Source organism: Neolamprologus multifasciatus, chromosome 8, assembly GCF_963576455.1.
Source record: "Neolamprologus multifasciatus chromosome 8, fNeoMul1.2, whole genome shotgun sequence".
NCBI lineage: Eukaryota > Metazoa > Chordata > Actinopteri > Cichliformes > Cichlidae > Neolamprologus > Neolamprologus multifasciatus.
In genome coordinates this window covers 6,355,980-6,379,681 of record NC_140446.1, presented here as the reverse complement: position 1 = coordinate 6,379,681, position 23,702 = coordinate 6,355,980, and the positions used below count along the sequence as shown (strand labels likewise).

General features: G+C 39.7%; 2 protein-coding genes across 8 annotated transcripts in view; one reads left to right on the top strand and one right to left on the bottom strand.

Moving 5' to 3' along the window:
• LOC146512338 (ankyrin-3-like) overlaps nucleotides 1-23,702 on the top strand; it is a 144,897-nt gene that overhangs the window by 20,390 nt on the left and 100,805 nt on the right. For all 7 annotated transcript variants that reach the window (XM_085170860.1, XM_085170859.1, XM_085170862.1 and 4 more), the window contains exons 2-3: nucleotides 22,721-22,822; nucleotides 23,255-23,353. In XM_085170860.1, the coding sequence (XP_085026986.1) occupies nucleotides 22,721-22,822; nucleotides 23,255-23,353 (201 nt within the window). The remainder of the gene's footprint in view (nucleotides 1-22,720; nucleotides 22,823-23,254; nucleotides 23,354-23,702) is intronic.
• Nucleotides 2,002-7,477, bottom strand: LOC146512339 (microfibril-associated glycoprotein 4-like). The gene is made up of 5 exons (XM_085170875.1): nucleotides 7,339-7,477; nucleotides 6,221-6,418; nucleotides 5,741-5,837; nucleotides 5,364-5,531; nucleotides 2,002-5,228 (listed from the first exon to the last, which is right to left on the bottom strand). The coding sequence occupies exons 1-5, from the start codon at nucleotides 7,342-7,344 to the stop codon at nucleotides 4,978-4,980; spliced, it is 720 nt and encodes a 239-aa protein (XP_085027001.1). The 5' UTR covers nucleotides 7,345-7,477; the 3' UTR covers nucleotides 2,002-4,977.

The window sequence follows — 23,702 nt, the reverse complement described above, 5'->3', positions numbered from 1 at the left end:
TCCATTGTTGATCTGCGCACAGCTGTTGTCACGAATGTCGCACTCGCTTCCTTCACTGGCATGAGACATTCTCGCAAAAAATCACGGTTTTAGTAACGCAGTAACGCAGCGTTCCTACGGGAAAGTAACGATAATCTAATTACCGTTTTTGCAATAGTAATCCCTTACTTTACTCGTTACATGAAAAAGGTAATCAGATTACAGTAAAGCGTTACTTCTGTATAGCCTATATAATAAATAAGTATGTAGTCCACAAAGTATAAAATCCAGAATGCTTAATGTTTAAATTTCCACAAAATGCCACAAATCTGCAGTGTCAGATTTTTCCTGGGGGGGAACAATATACAATATATTCAGTTCTAGAATTTATATTCAGTGTTAATTGTAGCTAGGCTCAAACTGTTAATGCTATCTTATTTTAATAGGCAACACTGTTATATGCAAAACTAGGGTGGCACTAGGGTGTGACATGCCGGTGCCACCCCTGTAGAGCCGCCCCTGGATGAATCCTGCTGACAGATTTTTGTTTTCCTCTGAATTATTATGATTTATTGTTACTTGTGTTGCCTGCAGGAGGGTTATGACTTATCCAGTTATATATCTGCATCCATTGGACAGAGGGACTCAGAATCTGAAAATTTGTTGACTCTGGTTAGTGATGTGTGATACTTTGAGTGTACCCCATAATGTACAGGACAATAAGATGTATGTAGTTAGTGAAGTCCGACGTCAGGCACAGCCTGCCATGGTAAACATGCTAAACATGCTTTTCTAATATGCTGATGTTGGCTTTTAGAACTTGTGGATCCGAGCGCAGCCACTGCCAAGATGGATCTAACCTCTTAGCCTTGTTAAACTCTAATATCAATATATCCCAAAAATCCAATATCAGTAAAGCTATTTGTATAATGAGGGAAAATTGATGTTGCAAACAGGATTTTGTGTGTGCATGTACAGACAGTGTGATTGTTGACTTGCACAACACACTTACTGCTCATCCCTGCTGATGCATTACGTGCTATGCATGCTGTTGGTCCCGGGCAGATGTTAATTTATTCATGACCAGTGCTCTGTCTCTGTCAGGGAAGATTAGCAGCGAGCAGTGGTACAGTACCTAATCCAATCCTCTCTTTTCTTCATTTTGGACCTTATTGTGTTTGCTTGCTGTCAAGTAAACCATATTGAAATTAACTCTGCTTTAAGGGTGTTTTGGGGAAGGCTAAGAAAACACGACTGACTTCTGTCTGAAGGTGTTTCTATCTCGTTTCTTGTTTGTCCTTTCTTCTGAGCAGTCAGTCAGTCTGTCTGCTTCTCAGTGATCTTACGCACCCATATAGACGTGCAGGGAGCCTTACATGAGCGCTGCCCATGTAATCCAGCAGCAGAGCAACGTCATCTGCTGCCATCCAGTGAGAGGAGCGGGGGACGGGTTTGCCAGCCAACTGTAAGGAGACCTAATGAGGCATAGGGCTTCCTGATGTATGGTACATGTGGTTTCAGCCGGCGTTTTAACTTCTTAAAAAGACACTAAAAATATAGCCAATTTGTCATTCAGTCATGGGAATGTGCTTCAGAAGAAGAACAGATGTGGAGTCTGTCACGATGAGCTGCCGTGAAATGTGAAAAGAAATGACAGAAAAGGGGAGTTCAAGAGTTGCTGTGTTTTTATCCTCCTCCATCTGTATCTCAAGTGCTGTGAGAATACAGAGACTGCAGTAGCCAAGCAGCCAATCAGATTGCTGCACTCAGAAGCCAGTCAGAGGCAAGACAACAGACATGCCCAGAAACACACAGGTGCTTTCATCTGCTTATTCTGCGCAGATTTTATAATATACACAATAATGGATGAGACTGTTTATCAAAGAAACACAGTTTTGTGTTGCATTCTTATGCAATCAAGACTTTATTAAAAATTACTTTTGCATAAAGTAATAAAAACACATTACAACAAACTGAGATAGGACCTTCTCATTGTTTACATGTTTTACACTCAGAACTGGATTTTCTTTTTCTTTTTTTTTTTACATTTTTTACAAAAATGTTTTTTCTCTCTTGCTGCAGTTGATGTAGTATTACTGAAAGGCCACTAGGGACTGATAGAGGACCTGAAAAATGAGCTTTGTATTTGTGAGACTGTGCACACTGTAATGGTTTAGTTAAAAATACTTAACACTTACACTTAAAAGCAGTCTTTTTTGCAAGTGCATAAAATTGTAATGTTATTCTTATAGTTACAAGTTATATATTTTAAATTCCAACAGGGTTGTAACAAGTTTGGCTTCTGGGTTCAGCTTCTTAATATTTGTTTTTTCTTGAATGGTTCTAAATTGAATATCACAAACTCTACAGCAAGTCTGAGTACACTGTTTGGAGACTGGTTGCCTCCTGCCAGACAACCTGCACAGTCACCTTGGGTTCACCTTGCATGCCTCGCCTCACCCAGAGGTTAATGGGAGGATTGCTCAACCTCGGGGTCTCTAGTTGTTTGCTACAACTGCTTGCAATCGGTCACTGAATGCAAAAAATCAACACAAAATCGCCACAATTTTATTTTCTAGCTGGGATCCTATTTTGTGCTCTAGTGTGACTGAAGCCCATTCAGCAAAGATATATAGTGCAGAAGAAGATGCTCTACATTTTCACTAGTAGAGCGTCTCCTTCTCTATAATTTACAATATTCTGAAAACTGACTCGTAGCTGAGTAGCATCACAGCTGTGTAGTGATGTCTTTGGTTTAAGTTCTTAACTAATGTGTAAGACACATGGTTGAAGAGTAAAAAACAAGACAAAATATAGAATATTTAACATGAATAGGAATCCGACCAGACAGTCAGTGCAATTTCTTTCTTAGTCTGTGCTTGTGATCTCTATAGATCGGTACCAAAACATTTTGAGGTTTAAAACCTGCCTCTGCTGATATAGCTGTCTGTTGCTTTACCAACCATCACTATGTGTGTGTAACATCTGTACACCATTGTAGACATATTTTACTGGTGCCAGTCCCACCACATCCATGCCATGTGGGTTACTTTCATTGTCAGTTCTTATAGTTTTAGCATCAAAAAGGCCCCAACTGGCCCACAACATTAAACTTGTGAAATTTAGGAACCTCAGTTGCCATGGCAACCCATCCTTCTCAAATTCTTTTTGCCTCCCTTCACAGAAGCCATAAAATACCAAATACAGATCATTAAACTCTGCGTGTGTGGGGGAGTGCGTCATGGTTAACTCTGATTCTGTGGAGCCTTCTGTGAAAGGCGCAACATACCTGTGGTGACAACAGAAATATATTCCTCTCTTTTTTATTCCTAGTTCATACACATAAAATGTGTTTGAGTGACTCAGTTGGGATGATTGGCCACTATTCTGGATGCTATAGTGCTGCAAATTAAAAATATCTTCAGGGTTTGTCAGGTTCTGCGACATTTTAGCAAATCTTCAACACTGGAAACAGCTTTAGGCTGAAGAAAAATGTTTTTATTAAGCATTTATTAAATGTGTTTAATAAGCATTTAAATAAGGGAATGACTTCAACTAACAAGGTTAGCATTTATAAGTTATACCAGTGAGCCAAAGCTGTTTTTCTAAGTTTAGTTGTGTGTGTGTTGTTAAAGATGAGAGCTAATCCTTAATATTGTCATCTCAGACACGTAGTTTTCACTGAAAGCACAGAAGCCCCACCCACCTGCTATTTAAGCTTCCTGTCTATGAAGGGCAGCCAATTGGAAGAGGAGTAATTAAGAGCTTGTTTCAGACAGTGGAGGGCACAGTATAAGATAAATGAGGACACCTCTGGACCTCTAATTAGCCTCTATTTAAGTAGAGGCTGATATTTTCTTGACAACTCTTCACACCAGAAATAAACAAATTTTCCACATGTGGGACTAATAAAGTTTATCTTATCTTAACAAACAAACAAACAAAAACATTAAATAGGTTACAAATGTACTTTTGTGTTTTTAATATGATTAAACAGCCAAGCAAAATGTGTTTAAATAGCATACGATAATAGAATTAAAAAGAAAAACTACATGTAACCAGTCAAAGCAGGACTCAATAATTACACAAAGCATGGTGTAAATCCAAACAGGTTCACTAATATCACCCAAATTAACATCTAGCAGATATGCATTTAGCTCACTTTTAAAGCATCTGTGCAATGTGAACGTCTTCAAGTCAAGTCAGGCTTTAGGCTGCAGCTGTAGACAGTTAGAGCTATAAAAGATGGATGTAGCTTTTACCATGACGTCATCCACTGGTTTCTGATGTGCCATTTTGAAGCCTTGACATGAGTGTTTCTGCTGTTGCCATCTTGCATGCAAAAAGCCAGTTGTGACGAGCACGGCCAGGTCTGACGGTGACTTGTGATCAACATTTCATTAACAAATGAAAATGTGGTTTCATATCATAGATATACAAGATTTTCAAATTAGACTTAATTTAGAGCCTGGGACTGTTTTTTGTTGCGTATGAATACATAATGTTGTGCTTTTTGTCCGTATCTCTGGTGGTGCGCTGAATCTAAATAGGTGGTCATGAAGGAACATGTCATCCAGTGTTATCAGCGCTTTTTGGTCAAAAAAATATTTCCGTTGTTATTTTGTTTGTTTATTTTTCTGTTTGTAAAACTTTATGGAGAGATTTCTTATCTGTCCATAATTGTATTAGAAGTGAGGGTCTTTAAACTTGCAAAGTAAATAACATTTGGACTCAATGCATAGGAGAGATTTTTCAAAGGATTCTCTATCATGGTTGGTTAGACATTGAACATTTTTGCTTCATATCATAACAAGCATATGTACTAAAGTAAGTAAGATATGAAGACATAGTCCTAATGTTCTTGAAAATATCATAAACTAATGTGGATACAGGGACTATGTTAATAAATGCAAAAGTTTCACAATTTTACAAAATTGTAAAATATTTCAAATCTAGTCACATTGCTAGTTCTCCAGGTTGTTGTGTTTTGGTTGGTTTTTATGTAGCACCTGGTCTAATTTTCATTACTATGGTTTTTAGGGAGTATTCAAGCCCTTTAAAAGTTCTCCAGTGCACGCCAGTTAAACGGGTTGAAGGTCCCCACATGTAGATGGCATTGGGGTTGGCAGCATAGCACGCGCTGTACCAGAATCCTCCATAGCACACCATGGCACAGTTCGAAGGATGTGTATCTTGATCATTGTCAATGGTAGTGAATTTCATTCCATTGTGAATACTTAGAGAGTCTCCTGGAAAAACAAAACAAAGCAGAAAACACAAATTTTGTTTCAACTACTGAAAAATCCTAACTTTGTTGATAGATTATGAGTAGATAAAGTTAAAAAAAAAAACGTTCTTATAAAAGAGAGAACAAAAAGTCCCACCTGCTGCCCCTTTGATGAAACTTCCCAGGTTTAACTTATATCCATCTGACTCTGGGCCAACAGAGAAGGAGGAGTAATGGGCAAAGACCTTCTGGCCTTCAAAATCTTCCATGTCGACCTTCAGCTCATAGTTCTTGCGTTGGGTTAGCAGATGCATTGTCTCCAGGCCTGGGAAGATAAAACAGTGAGCAACTGTGATCATCTGAAATAAACTGTTTTAGACAAATTTGATGAGTTTGAGCCGATGTTATTGTTGTTAAGAAAGGAGAAAATGTACAATAAAAGAATTTAATAGCAGTAAGGTTTATTGACTACTCAAAATACGATCAATCAGAAGTAAAGGCAAATTTAATCCAAAAAAGAACGATGAATTTTACCCAGCCAGTACTCTCCAGCAGCGCTCCCAAATCCAGTTTTGTAGTGCTCCCACTTCTTGAAGAAGTTCACTGTGCCATCTTGTCTCCTCTGAATCACCTGGATTTAACAGAAGTTTCACACAAACTGTCAGTAAAAGGCAAATTATAGACCCCCCAGCAAAGGGACTCCTTTTAGCTTTGCTAACTGCACACAGGGTAACTAAAGCTAAAAGGTCTTCTGGTGCTTCTCCCTTACCTTTAGATTTAAATATATCTGTGTATAGAGATGATCCTCGAATAAAACCAGTCACCCATGTGCATAAAGAGATCTTTAATACAAAATTCTGACTGTGTTAAACATGAATTTTTGAGCTAAGATGTGTGAAGCAGTTCATAAAGTTAAAATAGGCAAGTTCTGGCCAGATCTCTTTATCTCTTATTTCAAGATCAAAATCAGAAGAGGTGGATTAGTTTGGAAAAAGAGGGCTGAGCAATCCTCACCGTCCATTTTTCTGCTGAGTTGTCGATGTCGTCTTTGCTCATGTCACAGTAAACCTGCACAGGAGAGGTGGAGCCGGCTGGATAGATGGTGTACACTCCATCCACGCCTGCACCACCTCTGTAGATGTCACTACAGTCTGCGGGCAGAGGGGATTGATAAGCTGCTGCAGGCAGCAGCACTGCAAACACAAGTCTGATCTACAGCAAAGAAAAAATAATGTCTGTCAAAGTTAAGGTTTGTAACAGGATCGTGCACATTTCAGATGATACCTTAAGTTTTTAACATTTTCATAACACAAGGAGGCAAGCGCTTTTTAGATAGATATTATTAATTTACTTGAACTTCTCATGGCTATTATGGTACTGCAAGGTTTTTCTGGAGCTAGTTTAAAGATGAAATGATTTTTATAGTATTAACCCTCAAACTGCACTCAAGATATATTTGTTGTGTGGACTTGTTTGACATCATATTAGTTGAAGATTTGGTGTGAAGTACACAGAGACTTTACCAGGAGAAATGATGGTTGCTGGGATTAGTCCTATAATCTGTTAGTCACGAGTCAAGCTCTGTTATCTCTATATTTGATTGCTTGGCTCTCAGGTGGTGCTGAAGAGATCTGTCCTCTCTCTATCTCTAGATCCTCAGTTAATGAGTGCTCTGCTCCTGCAGTAGACTTGGCTCTACTTCTCTACTTTGCCGTCTCTAATTTTATTGGAGAAGGTGGCAGTGATGCAATTTAATGATCTTGCTGGAGTAAATATGCACTGCAAGGCTGTTTGACACAGTTTTAAAATGGCTATGATCCTCCAAAAATGCGCTCAATGGTTGTGTCTCAGATAGATTTTATTTATGATTAGAGCCTCCGGGTTAATTCTAACATGCACAGGGCACTTGTAAGAGGCTAAGGCTAAAGAAAAGTGTGGCTAATATCAGGCAGGCACACACTAAATTGCAATTGAAGAAAAAAACAGCCATAGAAGGAGAATGGGGTTGCAAATAAATTATTTTAAATATTGTGTCTGTGAAGTTGTAAGAAACTGTAACATTAAAGTATCGTTTGTGATGCATGTGGTTTTTCTAAAATGAGATTGTTTAGGCAGCATCATATGTTACATACCATCATTCTTTTACCAGCTTGAAGTGGTTACCAAAGAGAAGCCACTGCAGATGTCCTGAAAAGAAAGAAGAGACAGTTTTAGCTTTTAACAGATTCTATAAAGTTGATTATAGGAGCCAAACTTGCACTGGGGTCAGATACTACCTTACCAGTTAAGTGCTGAACCTAATGTGTTTCCAGAGTAAGCAGCTTCTTTTATATTTGAGCAACTCTGACTGTTTCATCACCCAGTGTTTCCCCCGTGTTCTCCCACATGCAGTAACATAGTGTTTATTTATTCTCAGTATTTTTTACCTCCCTCTCTTGCCGTTTGTGTTAGTACAGCAAATACATTGTATCTATTGTAGTGTTTCCAAAATCCCTTGTCTTTTGTTTGTGATTATCTTATTTTAAAATATCTACTGATTTTGGAAATTCCTTTACAAAACTTATTTTCACTGTTGTTTTAGGTTTGATTGAATATGTGGGCCTTTGGCTTCACTCTGTTCATTTGCTACAATATTTGTCAACTCACTGTGTCAGATAAGGCTATGTTAGTCATAACATTTTGCCTTTTTGTGATTGCTGTTACGTCCCCTGGCTAGTCTAGGGGGTTGGAGGGACGAACGTAAAGGTGGATAGAGAAGGAGGAGCCAAGATGGTAATTTTAGTAGGTTTATTTAACACTGGTGATGGGATTTGGGTCCAGACTGAGGTGTAACGTCAGGGAGAGCCAAGGCCATCATAACAAACAAAACATCCCTGATGTAGAAATAAAAGAAACTTACCTAACTCCAAAGAAACAAAATATACAACCTATAACCATAACCTACCTAACAACACATAAACAGGAGAAAACTGGGTGTCAAAGCAAAAGGCAGCTCTCCCCTACAAGCAGTCTGAACATGAAAACAACAATGCTCATACAGGATACAAAGGCATGCAAGCCTGCACAGGTATGGCAACCAAAATGGCCAGAGGGCACAGAAGCACAGCTCCACAGGCCTTAAATAGTGCTCTGCTGATTACCAATTAGCCGGACTCTGCGCAGCATCCAATCAGGACAGAGGAGGTGGAGCCTGGACAAAACAAAGGGTTAGTAGGGAGAAGAGACATCCTTCTGGGGGATGTAACAATTGCAATGTGCCCTTTCATCATAAAAGAGGTGATATGAAATAGGCAAGATAAATAATCAGGAGTTATAATAAAAAGGTAACCATAGTTTATTTGGACCATGACCTGAACAATGACGATATCAATCCCCCAAATTTAAAAAAGCAATAATTCAGTAAAGTGGAAAATTGTCTTTTTGTCTAAAACTTACCAAACATACATTTTTGTAGTTTTATCAGTTTTGCTCCACTCTCCACACATCAAATTTATTTCCACTGTGTTATTCAGAAAATAAAGTTTTACCGGCATACAAGCAAAAAGTGTTGGCCAGCTGTTGCCCTGCCACTACTGAAGTCAGGACATAAAACGCTTATAACTGCTGTTATGGATGGCATCACTGTATCTACACATTTGGACTAATTTATTATAAACTGCTATAAGCAGAGCAACTCTGACATTCAAAGACACTTTATTTGATGTTTCCAAGACACTAATGCTGCTTACCCAACTATCAAGCTAGCTCAAAACTGACTGCTAACACAACTGTCTCAAGCTTTATTGTCTTGACATGCCTGCTTCTAAATGGATTTTGTCTTGTTTACTGATATTCTCAGTCTCCCTGACAAATTCCTCTATGACGTTAACCAATGTTGTCTGTCTCTTTAATATCTCCCTAATCTACCTGCTGGACTTTGACCCTCGAAGTCTCTGCTTGTGTGTACTTGTGTATGTGTGAATCTCACTGTATTGATGAAGAAGGAAGGTCGAGGTAAATATTTTGCGCATGTGTGTGTTGGTGGTTTTTACTCTGACACTTTTGTTGTGTGAGTAGATAAAACGCTGATACTTGACTGCCAAGTTTTTTGCTGCAGTTTATTTTAGGCGCAATGGATTGTGTTAACCGCTCAACCCACACACCTTTTTAGAGTCAGACAGGAATTTTCACAGGTGGAGAGATTATTGCACTCTTATTCCATCCTGCATTTATTGTAAGAAATATGTACACCTACCTCAGTTAAAGTATCATAATATGGTGCACCAGTGGGCAAGCAGCATATAATAATAATAATGTATACTTTATTGATCCCTGTGGGGAAATAACTTGTTTTTCTCTGCATTTCACCCATTCACTCAGTGAAGCAGTGGGCAGCCATTAAGCAGGCGCCTGGGGAGAAGTGTGTAGGGACGGTACCTTGCTCAGGGGTACCTCAGGGTAGCCGTTCAGTGGATTCGAACCCCCGACCTTCCGATCATGGGGCGACTACTCTACCTACTGAGCTATATGCCTGCCCTATATGGCTGTTGTAGCTGTTAAGGTCGCACTGTTTTTATAGTTATATAAGGTTAGATATGCTTAGACAGACCAGTGATTGCAAACCAAGGGCTTACATGCTTCCAAATGATCAGAGAACTGTGAGGGTTCATGGGTTTAAAAGGAAAATGTGTTTCTAGTAAAACTGTTAACTCAGACTTTAAGAAGGACCTTCTATGTTAGTTTCCAACTCCATAATTTTATTTTTGAACTCTACTAGTGTATCTTTGAAGTGATTACAGTTTAAAATAACCCTTAATTTTATTATAAATTGCTTTGCGCGTGGCCTCATTTCCAGTGTTGGGGAGTAACGGAATACATGTACCGCCGTTACGTATTTAAAATACAAAATATGAGTAACTGTATTCCGTTACAGTTACCGTTTAAAAAGGTGGTATTTAGAATACAGTTACTTTGTTGAAATAAATGGATTACACGGCGGTACTTCCCTGTTTCATATTGTCGCGGGTCAGGACTGTTTGGGTTTTGTTTGACAGCTACGTTCTGTTGTTCCAGGCGGCAGCGTTACGGTTGCCATGATTACAGGGTGACGCTCTCTCTCTCTGTGTGTGTTTCCTGGGTGAGAGAGGCCTTTTTGTTGTTGTGCTAAGCTAACAGGCAGAATGCTACAGGCATAGCTCTAAAGAATGTAGCCTCATAGGCAGCGTAGTCCGTGCTGCAGGGAGAATGGACTGCCATAGGCCTACTCGTTATGTGTCTGTGAGCGAGGGAGGGAGAAAAAGGAAAAGTACGAGCTGTCATCGAGCAAAAACGGGAGCTGGAAGCTTGTAAATATAATAATAACCACTGCAGCCAAGAAGAGTGCCTGACGAGCCCAGTTGTAAGTAAGCTATTAAGACTCGACTGTACACCGTGTTCGTGTTTTCCTCCAAAAACAATAAGTTCCGTTGGAGCAGCCTTTCAACGCCTCTCTCTGTCTCTCGCTAGCAAAGTTGACCATGACAACAAAGTAAAGCTAGTTTTCGGCTACAAGCCCGACACAGAACCCACCGTATTAGCCAGAGGTCCCTTTACTACAGTTCGGAGCCGCGGACCTTCAGTAACAGTCTCAGTCTCTCTCAGTAACAGTCTCTCTGTATCTATGAAGCGCCTTGAGGCGACATTTGTTGTGATTTGGCGCTATATAAATGAAATTGAATTGAATTGAATTTTATTATTTGCTTCGAGCCCCGTGTACAGGAGCTGCATGCTAAAAGATCTTTTGTTAAAAGGGTTGGCGTAATAAGCAAATGCTTCAGCCAATACCTTTTGATTAGCCTTGTCTCATGCTTTCTTGCTTTGTGGTAAATCTTTGTTCTGTCTTCACTGAGATATTTGAATGCTAATCAATAAACATATCAAACATAAAAATAAATCACAGCAATAGTACATTCACATAGTTGTAAACAGCATGATAATATATTAAGTAATCCAAAGTATTCAGAATACGTTACTCTCATTGAGTAACATAACGGAATACGTTACAGAATACATTTTGGGGCATGTATTCTGTAATCTGTAATGGAATACATTTTAAAAGTAACCTTCCCAACACTGCTCATTTCAACCTCCATCTGAACCAAGTTTCCATTTAGCCAACTTTCTTACAATTTACTGCGAATGGCTTAAAACAGGGTGAGTGTCTGTACTGTGAGCTAGAGCTGTGTGCCTACATGACCCTATGAGGATGTCTGCTCAGTGACATGATATAGAGCCAAAAGCAGAAAAAAAATGTCTGAAGTCTGATTTTTTGGCTCACACGAATTATTTGTAGTCAACCCATTCTTTTCCGCTTATCTAATACAAGGTTGCGGGGATGCTGGAGCCTTTCCCAGCTGTCTTAGGGCGAGAGGCGGGGTATACCCAGTATTGATGAGAGGCGGGGTTTGTCGTAGGGCTCAACACATGGAGACGGACCACCACTCGCACTCACATTCATACCTATGGGCAATTTTAAATCATGAATTAACCAAACCCCACTAACTGCATGTCTTTGGACTGTGGGAGGAAGCTGGAGTACCTGGAGAGAACCCACGCAGACACAGGGAGAACATGCAAACTCCACAAAGAAAGGCCCTGGCATGATGGTGAAATTGAACTCAGGCCCTTCTTGCTGTGAGACAATATTTATGTCAGTATTTCATATATTCGCTGTGTTTAAAAGCAGAATCTGCCATCATAATAGTTTTTGACAGAAATTAAGGAGAAAGCAGGATAGCTTCACTTGAACTTTGCCAATTTGTCGGAGGGGGCAAAATTAGATGATAGCTTTGTGTGAGCCTCAGGCCAAAAAGGTTGGGAACTAAATTCTTAAAAACTTATTACATTTTAAATTCCTCTTAAATATAAAGAAGTGAAAAGAACTAGATGGTATTTTTTAAAACTTTGCTTTTAGCAAGTAGCTGTTGGCATTATTATGTATCTAAAAAAAATAGATAAAAAATTAAGGACTTCAGAAAGAATCTCTTTATAAAAAGTCTTGAGTGTTAGTCTCTGTATTTGTTCAGGTTTTACAGCCAGTCTGATGTGCACATGTTTATCGAGACTAGGATTCATGAGCGTGAGTCTAGTTTTTTTATTGTGAGCTCTTTTGTGGATCTTAAATTTTGAATTACTGTGAAACTAGTTAGAAGTAATTGTAATAAAACAAACCTTTCTTTAAACAATAAAAACTAAACTGAAACAAGTTAGTCCATTTGGGAAACTAGACAAACATTTTTAACCTCAATAAAAATCCATCCATCCATCCATTCGCTTCCGCTTATCCTTTTTCAGGGTCGCGGGGGGCGCTGGAGCCTATCCCAGCTGTCATAGGGCGAGAGGCGGGGTACACCCTTGACAGGTCGCCAGTCTGTCGCAGGGCCAACACACAGGGACAGACAACCATTCACACTCACATTCATTTGCACATTCACACCTAGTGACAATTTGGATTATCCAATTAACCTATCCCCACAAACTGCATGTCTTTGGACGGTGGGAGGAAGCCGGAGTACCCGGAGGGAACCCACGCAAACACGGGGAGAACAATAAAAATCAAAACTTGAAAATAGAAAACTCTTAGCACACTGGCGTGCACACTCAGAGCCTCTGTCCTCCGATCCTGTGCCGCCACCTGGTCTAAGATTAACGCCGGAAGTCTCCTGCCTCCCCCGTCCCTCCCTCTCGTCCTCCTCCATGCTCTGGACTTTCTCACCGCAAGCCAGGTATTTTTAGCTGTGACATAATGCCCCCCCCTCTCTCTCTCTTTCACTCACAGCCTTTCACTCTCTGTCGTTCTCTCCCTCCCTCCCTCTCAAACACCGACAGTCCCTCCTCCTACTCCCTCTCCTCTCTTGCCCCCATCCCTCTCTCCCTAGCTTCCAGGCTAGGGCTTAGCTGCTATAATTGACTGCTCAGGTTTCACACTTTCAGCTGCGGGCTGAGAAACATGGCAGTGGAGGAGGCAGCAGAATATTTGGCAGAAGTAAGTCTTTACTGTACTTTACTGTAAAAGTCACTGAGCTCACAGAGTTAGCCTCCTGTCTGCTGATATGCTGCTGTAATGCTAACAGGACTAAAGATTGTGTAGCTGGTGGGATTTAGTGGTGTTGTTGCAGTTACCCGTCCAGACATGAGACACTGTCGAATGATGGTGATGGGAGATTGTAGACTGGGGGGCTGTTGATGGGATAGGTCGCAGTGATAACTCTGCTGCACCACTCTGCTGCAGTGCGTGTGTGTGAATGGATGTGTGTGTGTGTGTGTGTGTGTGTGTCTTGTTGCAATCCTAACTACCTAACTGTGATTGCACATATATAAAGTCCTCTTTATTGTGTTTTTATAAGTGTGTAGATACGATTTCCAGTGGATACAATTTCATGTTACAGACTGATATGAATGGAAGTACCTGACCTTGGATAGTGGCGCATGCTCTGTATTGTTTGTGGAAAAAAGAAAACAAAAGGGCAAAAAAGGAAGCTAAAAACAACAAGAATGGTGAAGATTGGTGCTTTAATTCATTATTAATGTCGCTTTCATTCAGCTGCATTTAGTGAGGTAGAAAGGCAGCTTAAACACTGTTATGTCTTCAGTAACCTGCTGATATGTGATCTACTCTATGCAGCATTTTCTGTCTTACTGTAGCCAAGCAGTAGTTTAACAGTAGTTAAAGTGGGGTCACGTAATATGTAACCTGGTTAAACACACACGTGGGAGGGTGTTAATCTTAATGCCCTGTGGAGTTAGCAGAATACTGTTTGAGTTTTAAAAGTGTGTCTATAAAATTAGCTTCTACACAAAAGCTAGCTGGTGATATGTATGACTAACTCTCGCTCTCGTCCCTCGGCGTCAGGGGGCAGCTCTCATGTTGGAATGTGTGTAACTGTATGAGTGTGAAGTGGCGCGTTGTGGAAAAAGAGCGACAGAAGCATTCTTTGCATATCTCTTTCACGGATAAATAAAGTTGCACTCGAATGGCACTTAGCAAAAAGCTGAGCAGGTCGCCACTCACATGGCAATTTAAAACATGAGCTTTGGGGTAAACAAAGTTTTTGAGTTTGAAGCCTTTATGGTTGCGCTCATGTTGTTACAATCCTACTAGATTGAAGTCCTACAAACTAGATGGCAAACTAAGTGGAAGTTATACACAATAAAACTTGCAAAGTTATTTTGTAGCAAGGTAAATGTTACACGTAATTATTTTTAATTGCATGTCTGTTGTCTGACTAATTATTATTATTTTTACTGACCAACCATTTAGTTGTTATACAAAATGTATTAATGAGACCAAAAGCCCTGAATAGCTGTCTTCAAATTGATTTTCTTTTTGTTGATCCACGAGACCTTACAGGAAACCCCGTTTTCTGTAAGGTCTGAAAAGACAAATAAATAACCAAATACATTCTTCAGCTCCACTGTAGACAGAAATATTGTGATAAAAGTGACAACGGTGTTGGCTCACACCAGCCAGGTTGGCACAGTATCAGAGCGGAGCAACCAGAGAGCGATGATAACAAATTTATTGGAAGTGTGTGACAGGAACTGCAGACATCAACTTTCATTTGAAAAGGAAAACATGATTCTTGGTTCTGTTATTGTAGCTGAATGGCCTTCGTGGGCAGACATTCCTGAGTGCACGTAACCTCTCCGGTCACTTTGTTGAGCACACCGTGAATGAACTCCCCTTTGCCTTCAGAGCTGCCTTAATTATTTGTGGCACAGATTCAACAAGCAGATCCTCACATATTGTTAACCATATTGACTTGATAGCATCAGACAGTCAGTCGAGCTTTGTGACGTGGAATGTTTTCCATCAGAAGATGTGTGCACTGTGGTCAGATTTAATACTTATGTCGCCCGTGGCCTACGTCATCAGACTGAACCATTGATACAAGGCAGGCAACGTTTTGGTGAGCAGGTGTTTCTTGTTCTTAGCTGACAGGTGTGCTTTTCTTCCACTTTAGCCTATCTGCTTCAAGGTTCAACGTGTTCAGAGATGCTTTTCTGGCAACGGCTGCAACACGTTCTCACTCACAAAGCGTAACATTTTACGCTAGGTGACAAATCGTCAACATATTACGTTTTCGGCTACCCACCACGTTCCTAAATGACGACCTCGGAAAAATGAGGAAATATGAGAACCGTATGGACTCAATCTACACATATTCGCTCTTTTTCTTCAAATCGTTTAGAAAGACGCTATTTAACATAATTAAAGTCTTGGTTAAGGTCAGGAAAAAGGTTATGGTTAGGGCTAGGGATAAGGTTAGGTTTAGGGCTGGAATACAGGGCTGGAACGTCTATTACCGCGGGAGCGTCATTGCACTGGATTTCGGCCATAACCCGCCGCGTACCATAAGAACGCCGAAAGTCTCCTTTCGCGTTCCTCAGGAACGCCGCGGGATGTGACAAAACGTCGGCATGTTACGCCTCGGGAGTGAGAACGGGCTGTTTCTGCATAGCTTAGTTACTACGAGTGGTTATTTGAGGTGCTTTCGTATCAGCTTAAAGCTGTCTGTCTATTCTCCTCTAACCACTCACACCAACAAGACATTTTCACCCAGAGAACTGCTGCTTACTGAATATGTTCCCTTTTTTCTCTGTAGCCCCAGAATGGGTTCGGTGGAAAAATATGGGCTAGGCTAGGATTACGTTTAACCTCCTAAGACCCGAACTCTTCCACGGCATGCATTTTTAATTTCTCTTTGAAATTTGGGCATATTGGAGGCCGATGAATGTAAAAACAAAGAATTACCAGATTTTTTACCTTATTTTTGTTTTTAAGAAAAATAAGAGCCACATATGAGGATATCCGTTTAAACTTTTAGAACAGAGCAGTATAATGTCCTCGTAAGTGGGTATCAGGCCCTTGTAGAGCAAAATTGAGTATTTTGGCCTAAATAACCCAAAATGTGATGTCCACATATGTGGGCGCCAGGTCCTAGGACAGGGGTGTCAAACTCAAATTCACAGTGGGCCAAAATTCAAAACTGGAACAAAGTTGCGGGCTAACGTTAATATTTATTGAAATATATTTATTCCTCCACATATAAGAATGAATCTTTTCTTATGGACTCAAACACGTTTTGCTGAAAAACTGAATATGGAACAAGCAAAGCTTAATACTAAACAATATATATATTAGCTGTATAATACCAGTAGGCCAGCTCTAATAGTAATTTGGTATGGCTTCGCGGGCCAAATGTAATTAGGCTGCGGGCCAAAATTGGCCCGCGGGCCAGAGTTTGACACCTATGTCCTAGGAGGTTAATCCATGTCTGGGTGTAAAGAAAAGAACATAACATGTAAGTTTAAGTTGCAGCACTTTACTTTGTTAAATAGATATCCTTAATTTAACTAGGTAAAACTCTCAGTAAGAACAGTAAACATCTTCTTTAAGCAACCTGGCCAAAAAAAGAAAGCAAATATTTTGTGAGCATAGATACAAATGTAGGCACGGGTCTTAATTTGATTGGGTATTTTCAGTATCCAGTACATACAAGTATGCAACTGGGTTTTCAACAAGCACAACAAGTGTGTTTAGTGAAAATATAGCAATTAAATAGTCAAAAACTGCTTTTCTCTCAGTCTTTGAAAATGTACTTAAATTTATCCAGAGTAAATAAGTGTAAATAAATGTATTCTGGAGCTCATACTGCATTGTTTTCTTTCCAACACATGTTCATACACAGATAAAAGGGATCTCTCCCCAGCACAGGTTAGTGTCAAAAACGCTCTGTGTTTATTCAGCTTTAGTCTAGCTGTGCATTTGTGTTGGTAACAGAGGCAGAAAATAAGGGTTTCTTTTAATGAACATCTCAAATAAAAGCTATGAAAATATTTAAAGATTATATTAAAAAAATGTTTTGGCGTCTGTCTTCATCTTGATTACCTGCCATGCAGCAGACAGTCACAGCAGTGACGTGGTTATTTTCAGTGTCGTGTGCTGTGTATCAGCTGATGTCAGCCTGACCAAACGGGGAAGTCCTGAGCTGGACTGGTGCTGCTCTTTGACCAGAGTACTTTTCCAGAGAATGCCGCTTTGAACTGGAACTCTGATAATGCCCTGAATTCTAAGCAGCCCAGGCTGCCCCCACATTAAATTTATAAGGCTTGGCACCAGGCCTTACAATCCGTCTCTGGGTTTTAAAAATCTCCACGGCACACTGTTTCCAGACTGGTAGAAAGAACTCTTAGTAAATATTTTATTTTGAAATATGCAATTGTATTTGATTACTAAGAAATGTTTTTGCATGTAATTATTTGTAGTAAACATTAAACTGTGTTGCAATTTTTTCTGTCACATGTTGTTTTTATTCTTTGGATTAAAGATTATACTTTTTGTTTAAACATCCAAACTATTGGGACAATTTCTGCGTGATTCCCTCATAGAGAGAAGAAAATATCCTTTTATTTTACAGAAATAATATGGGGACACTATTATGTTTCGTTTTTACATTTGCACTGTTGATGAAATAAAGTGAATTATGTCAGGGCCAACTCTGGCAAACAGGATAGTCTTACTACTAGAGCGTTTTATATTAGTTGGGACAGTTTACTAGATCAGTGTTATTGATATGGTTTCTATTTTGTTTCAGGTTGAGTTACATGTTACAGCAAGGCCAGGCAAAAAAGTATGCAGGGATCCTCCATAGAGGTCTAAATAATGACAAGAATCTGTAACCTTTACAAAAGCTGCAATGCGGTACTTTCACTAAAAGTAATGTTAAACTCCATTAGAGAGGTTACTCGCAGTTTCAGTCATCCAGGAAACTCCTGTGTTTGACATCCTGTAAGCTCTCCTGTGTGTTTGCGTATATGTGATGATGACCTTAGATAAGATCTATTCACTGAGTGGGAAATGACCTCAGCAAATAACACAGCTCATGGTGCAATGAGCTTGACTTGATTGTTCGTATCACTGTAGAGATTTTTACATTGCGCAAAGACTGATTGTGAAATACACAATACAGTTTAAAGCAATAGACCAGTTTATTCAGTTCAATTGTGCTTTTAATGAAAACATTAAGGCTGCTATAATCTGTATTTTTACAGGAACAATGCATCAAAGGCAAAGTTGAAAGACGTAACTTGATTCAAAGTGAATTCCAGCTTTGCTGCTTCAGTTCACTGTTATTGTTCTTTTGTGATAGCAGGCAGCAGCTACAGTTCCTGCTCCATGACAGAGAAATGTAGCTGGAGACTAGCTGGTGAGCACAGCATAGCAGGGAATGTAGCTGTGTTGTTCAAGTATTTGGAGGTTTTGTTGACGAGTGTAGAAAAGGCGGAGTTGATGTACCGTTGTGGTGAAAGCGGAGCCAAGTGTTAAGCAAAGCTGTTGATATACTGGTTTTTGCTTTCATGTATGACCATCAACTGTGTGTAGTGATTGAAAGAACAGGATCAGAAATACAAGTGGCAGAAATTATTTTCCTCTAAAGGCTGTCTGGGCTCAGTCTTACAGATCAGTGAGTTCAGTTATTTTGTCAGAGCTCAGAGTAGAGCCACCGTTCCTCCAAACATCAAAGGAAAAAGGAAAAGAGCACGCTGAAGTGTTCTGATTAGCATCCCTCCCGGACACCTCCTAGCTGAGGTGTTCTACCCCAGACACACACATTGTGCCTCTTGACTGGCTTGGGATCACCTAGCCAGAACAGCTTGAGGAGGCGCATAGGGAGTAGGGCTGCCACAAACGATTATTTTGATAGTCGACTAGTCACCGATCATTTTTGTGATTAGTCGACTAATCAGATCATGCATCCATTGGGCGTAAAACAGCTTATTGCACCAGCAGCATCTGCTCTTATATAACTATCATTAGCTTACAGCTTTAAGTGTTTAAGGTATGTGCTAACTAAAATTAAAGACAAAATGATAGTTTGTTAAATTTTAATGAAATTTGCAGATTGTTTCGGTGAAGTTTAATAAACTCCTTGCTATCTACAATATAACAGGACACCGGAGTATATTCTCGAGCATCTCACACTTCTGATAATCAGCTGTCTGCTTGACGTATATTCAGCTGTGTTAAAACTATAACTTTAATCTCACCCAAACCGATTTACTCAGGAACAAATAAAATACTAAAAAAAGCCAAACAATAACATTTTTAAGTTATCTAAATGACTTATATATCATGTTTAACCTGAGTAGCGAAAGACGGCAGTGGGTTTGAAAACGATTTGCCGGGAGTCCAATGTGCTCACCGGCTCTAGTGAGCCTAGCCCCCGGCTAGCTATCGAGCTAGTGGGTAAAAGAGCGCTTTTGAAAATATGTGGTGTCTTGATAAACTGAGCAGATATTTGAGGTTTACACAGCTACATTCTCACCTGAAAATATGTTAAACGTTTATTTTGTGACCCAGAAAAAATAATAAGAGTAATAATAAAACTAACTAGCTGCCGCCATTGTTGGAAACTGAGCTGGGCTGCGCTATGAATTCTGGGACAGCTTCTTCTTCTTCAGGGTTTAACGGCAGCTGGCATCCTTGTTCATGCAGTGCTGCCATCTTCTGTTTCAGTCCGTTATTACACTCTTAAATCCTACTACTTAGTCCTGCGTCTTTTATGATCTTACAAAGCTTCAAACGACACGTCGACTATTAAATTAGTCGTCGACGATTTTGATAGTCGACGTAATCGTGACTAGTCGACTAATCGTGGCAGCCCTAATAGGGAGAAGGGAATTTTTAAGAAATCACACTCTTCTCTTTTTTTAAACTACTTTAAAGCTGCAGTTTAGCATTTGCCATCATCCATGTCATGGTAAACAAATTCTTCTGTAACCATTCTCAGTGATGCTTGAAAGTAATTGTATGTTAGTGAATTAAATTGTCTTTAATGAAGTGAATTCTGTACCAAACACTATGTGAAAATGGGTTTGTGAATGATCCCAGATGTGAAATTAAGATAATCTCCTGGAATGATAGGATGTGCCTGATGCTAACTTTAAATCCTTTCATCTACTTTGTTGAGAATACTGCAGGTTAATGGGCACATGAGCAAACAGTAATTTGAGAGTGCCTATCCTGTGCACTGTGTGGGCATCCATTCAACTACATGGGTGTGGTAGGCTGACGAATCACGGCACTGCAATCATGAAATCAGATACACACACACTGATTATCTGCCATCTTTTCAACCTTTCTGCTGTCACAGCGCGCTCAAATTCAGCCTGTTTCTGCTCTGCCTACATGGGCCACACCCTGAAATCCTGGCACACAGGGACAGATATAAACATGTGCACATACAGCATGTTCACTTCCCTCTTTCAGAATCCTCAGCTCAGATTGATAATGACACATGTTTGCAGCTGTGACAGGTTAACTGCAAATAGCTCTTCAGCTGCTGCTACTGCTCCCCTTGGAGACACAGTTAGTCATCCGGGGTGCTCGCAGTAGATGTTAGGGTTGACTGCGTGTGTTTGGTATAATTATACTCCCTTTGCAGAAAAAATACACTTTACTTTTCAAAAACAATAATTTTGGATGCTCCCAGCATCAAATGCAGGTTTGACAGGTTTGTGAGTGTACACTTTATTCAAAACCTAGTGAGGGTTTAATCATGTTTACTACTGGGTAGCTGTAGCTCAGGAGGTAGAGCAGGTCACTTACTGATCAGAAGGTTAGTGGTTTGATCCCTGGCTCCTCCAGTCTGAGTGTGAATGTGTATGAATGTAGATAGGAAGCAGTCAGTTTAGAGAAAGTGTGTGATTGGCTGAATATGGCATGTTGTATGGAGCACTTTGAGTCATCCAGGAGAGTAGAAAAGTGCTATATAAGAATCAGTCCATTCACTGTCTGAACAGAGTTTTGTCATGTTGCTTTTGCACTATTATGTTCTGGCACATGTTGTTATTACATGGCTTGATTAAGGTACACGTTAGGCTTACATCTGGGGCCAGAGCTGAAACTGTTCTGGGCCAGCACAGGACCACCAGTGTGTCTGCAACTGCCTTTGTACTGGCCCATGTGTGGGCCACATCTGGCAAACCTGGTCTGGACCACCAAAGGGCCGTCATTCTTTGCAGTATGTGGGCATGTGTAAGCACATTCTGTAGGCCAGATCCTGGCCATACCAATTTTGCTATGTGGGTCAGTAGTCAGTCCCGTGTCTAGCCAGCTTTAAAAAATATTTGTTTTTATGTGTTGATAAGATGGATGTGATCATTTTGTACTAGTATAGTGTTAAATCTATGCTATAACCTGATGTGCATCTTCTCAGAAATGTTGCAGTTTTATAGATGCCAACAGCTGTGATAGGCCTGCTTGATAGAAATATTGGTTAACAGAAAGATTAATACCTCTGTAAAAAAAAATGCAATAGGCAGAAATAAATGTAGCATGCTCATTATGCTAATATATAATACTCTGCCAGTTTAGACATGCCATTTTTCACATTTTCATAGTGCTGACAATGCATTTACAGATTAATTTGGTACTGATCTTCTCTTCTTCCTGCATCCAAGATATATTACCTCACTGCAGAGCGTTGTAAGCTCACCAGCAGATGAGTGTAAATGAAAATAATAAGCTTTAGTCTTAAAAATGTGGTGTCTTGTGTTCCTAAAGCTGCACAGGTACCACTATGCTTGTTTGTGATGTAATGCTTCCCAAAAGAAAGGCTGCATTAGTGACAAAGTACTTCTACTTCATCTGATTGTGATCGAATGTTATTGATTCTTTATTTAGTTACGTTGATTAGTTTCCTGAAATGTGCCTGAAGAGAATATCAGTCAAAACAGGATAGCAAGTTAAATTTCTTAAGATGCAAATGCAAAAATATCTTCTTGCAAGTATCACGATAAATAACTTATTTCTACATATTTAATTTTAAGTCGGGGTTGTCAAATTCAATTAACTCAGTGCAGTTTGATGTTTAGCTTAATCCAGATGTGTCATTGAATCTGTAAAAAAATGTCCCATGCTGGCTCCAATCAAACTTGAAAAAATGTATCAAGCAGAATAAATCCTGTGGTTTTTGGCTTGGATTTGGCCGGCTGTTTTTTCTTGGCAGGGTTTTAGGGAGTTTAACCCAGCAGGCATGTTGAAGACCACTTTATTTCTCTCAGACCCACTCTTATGAATGTTTTCCTATTTTGGCTCTTATTCAGCTTCTTCGAGCCCTCAAAGGGTTTACCACACACATTCTAATCTATTCATTTTGGCTAATAACATACAAGCTTTGGGGGATTTACTCAACTTATCTCCTGTTGCAAGGATTCATAAGTAAGCTTTGACAAAAATAATAGCCTCCAAGTTGTTTTTCTCAACATATTTCCAAAGTATTAAATAGTCTAAAATAAGCTTCGAACATTAAATATTACCGCTGTTTTAGGATAATAAATACTTTACATAGGAAAAGTTTATTTTAGCAGCATTCTAAGATTCTAATTGTTTGTGCATTCATTTTTTCCTGTGTGTGTCTTTTGTTCAGCTCATTGTAATACATTGCATGTTTAGGATAATAATCATTTTCTCCTGTCTCTGTCTTCCTGCAGACAGACGTAAACGCTTGTTATCTGCGGGCTGCTCGGGCTGGCAACCTTGAGAAAGCGTTGGATTACCTGAAAAATGGGGTTGACATTAATATTTGCAATCAGGTAAGCTTGCTAATAAGACTGCACCATTGTAGAGTTTTTTAAAGTAAAATTTCCATATAAACAACTCAAACCATGTATCCACAGTCTTTTTATCGCTGAAACTCCAAACTCAGCTTTAAATTGTAGGAATAGTTCTTCTAGTTATTTATATAATTTGTGAAGCAGGCACAACCTTAGACTATTGCCATGCCTGCATGGTCACCAATTCAGCCTGTGGTTTCTTATGTTACATTCCCTAAATGCACGACTTACAGGAACTAAACTAAATTAGTTCAAGTATACCAAATGGTTTGGATTCAAAATCACACATAAAGAGTTTATATGTTGTATGTTAGTCTCAATAGAGACCAGATTTGCAGGGGAAAACACAAAACAATAAAGATTATTTTAATTGAATCTCCATTCCTCTTCCTCTCTTTTCTTTCTCTCCAGAATGGCCTCAATGCTCTCCATCTGGCCTCGAAGGAGGGCCATGTGGAAGTGGTGGCTGAGCTCATCAAACAGGGTGCCAATGTGGATGCTGCTACTAAGGTGTGTGCCACCCAGGAGTCGCATAAACACACAATCACTCACACAGGCACACTATGTATGCATGAATTCACAGACACACACACACAAGGTTTGCTGAGTCTGCACCTTCCCAAAGTCACATTGATTAAGCAGCAGGAGAGGAGATGAATGGCTGCATGTGAGCAGAGAGGTCAAGTACTGATTTAGTATAAGTCCTGTCGCGGACATTCTGGTATTTCACCACATAGGGCTTGTTGGTCTGGTTGTGTATGTAAAGTGTTTGACAGTGAAATGCTCCACTGCATTAAATTCATCCATTAGAAGAAAGGCGATTAAATTCACGATGATTGGATTTTCTGCCATGATGCTG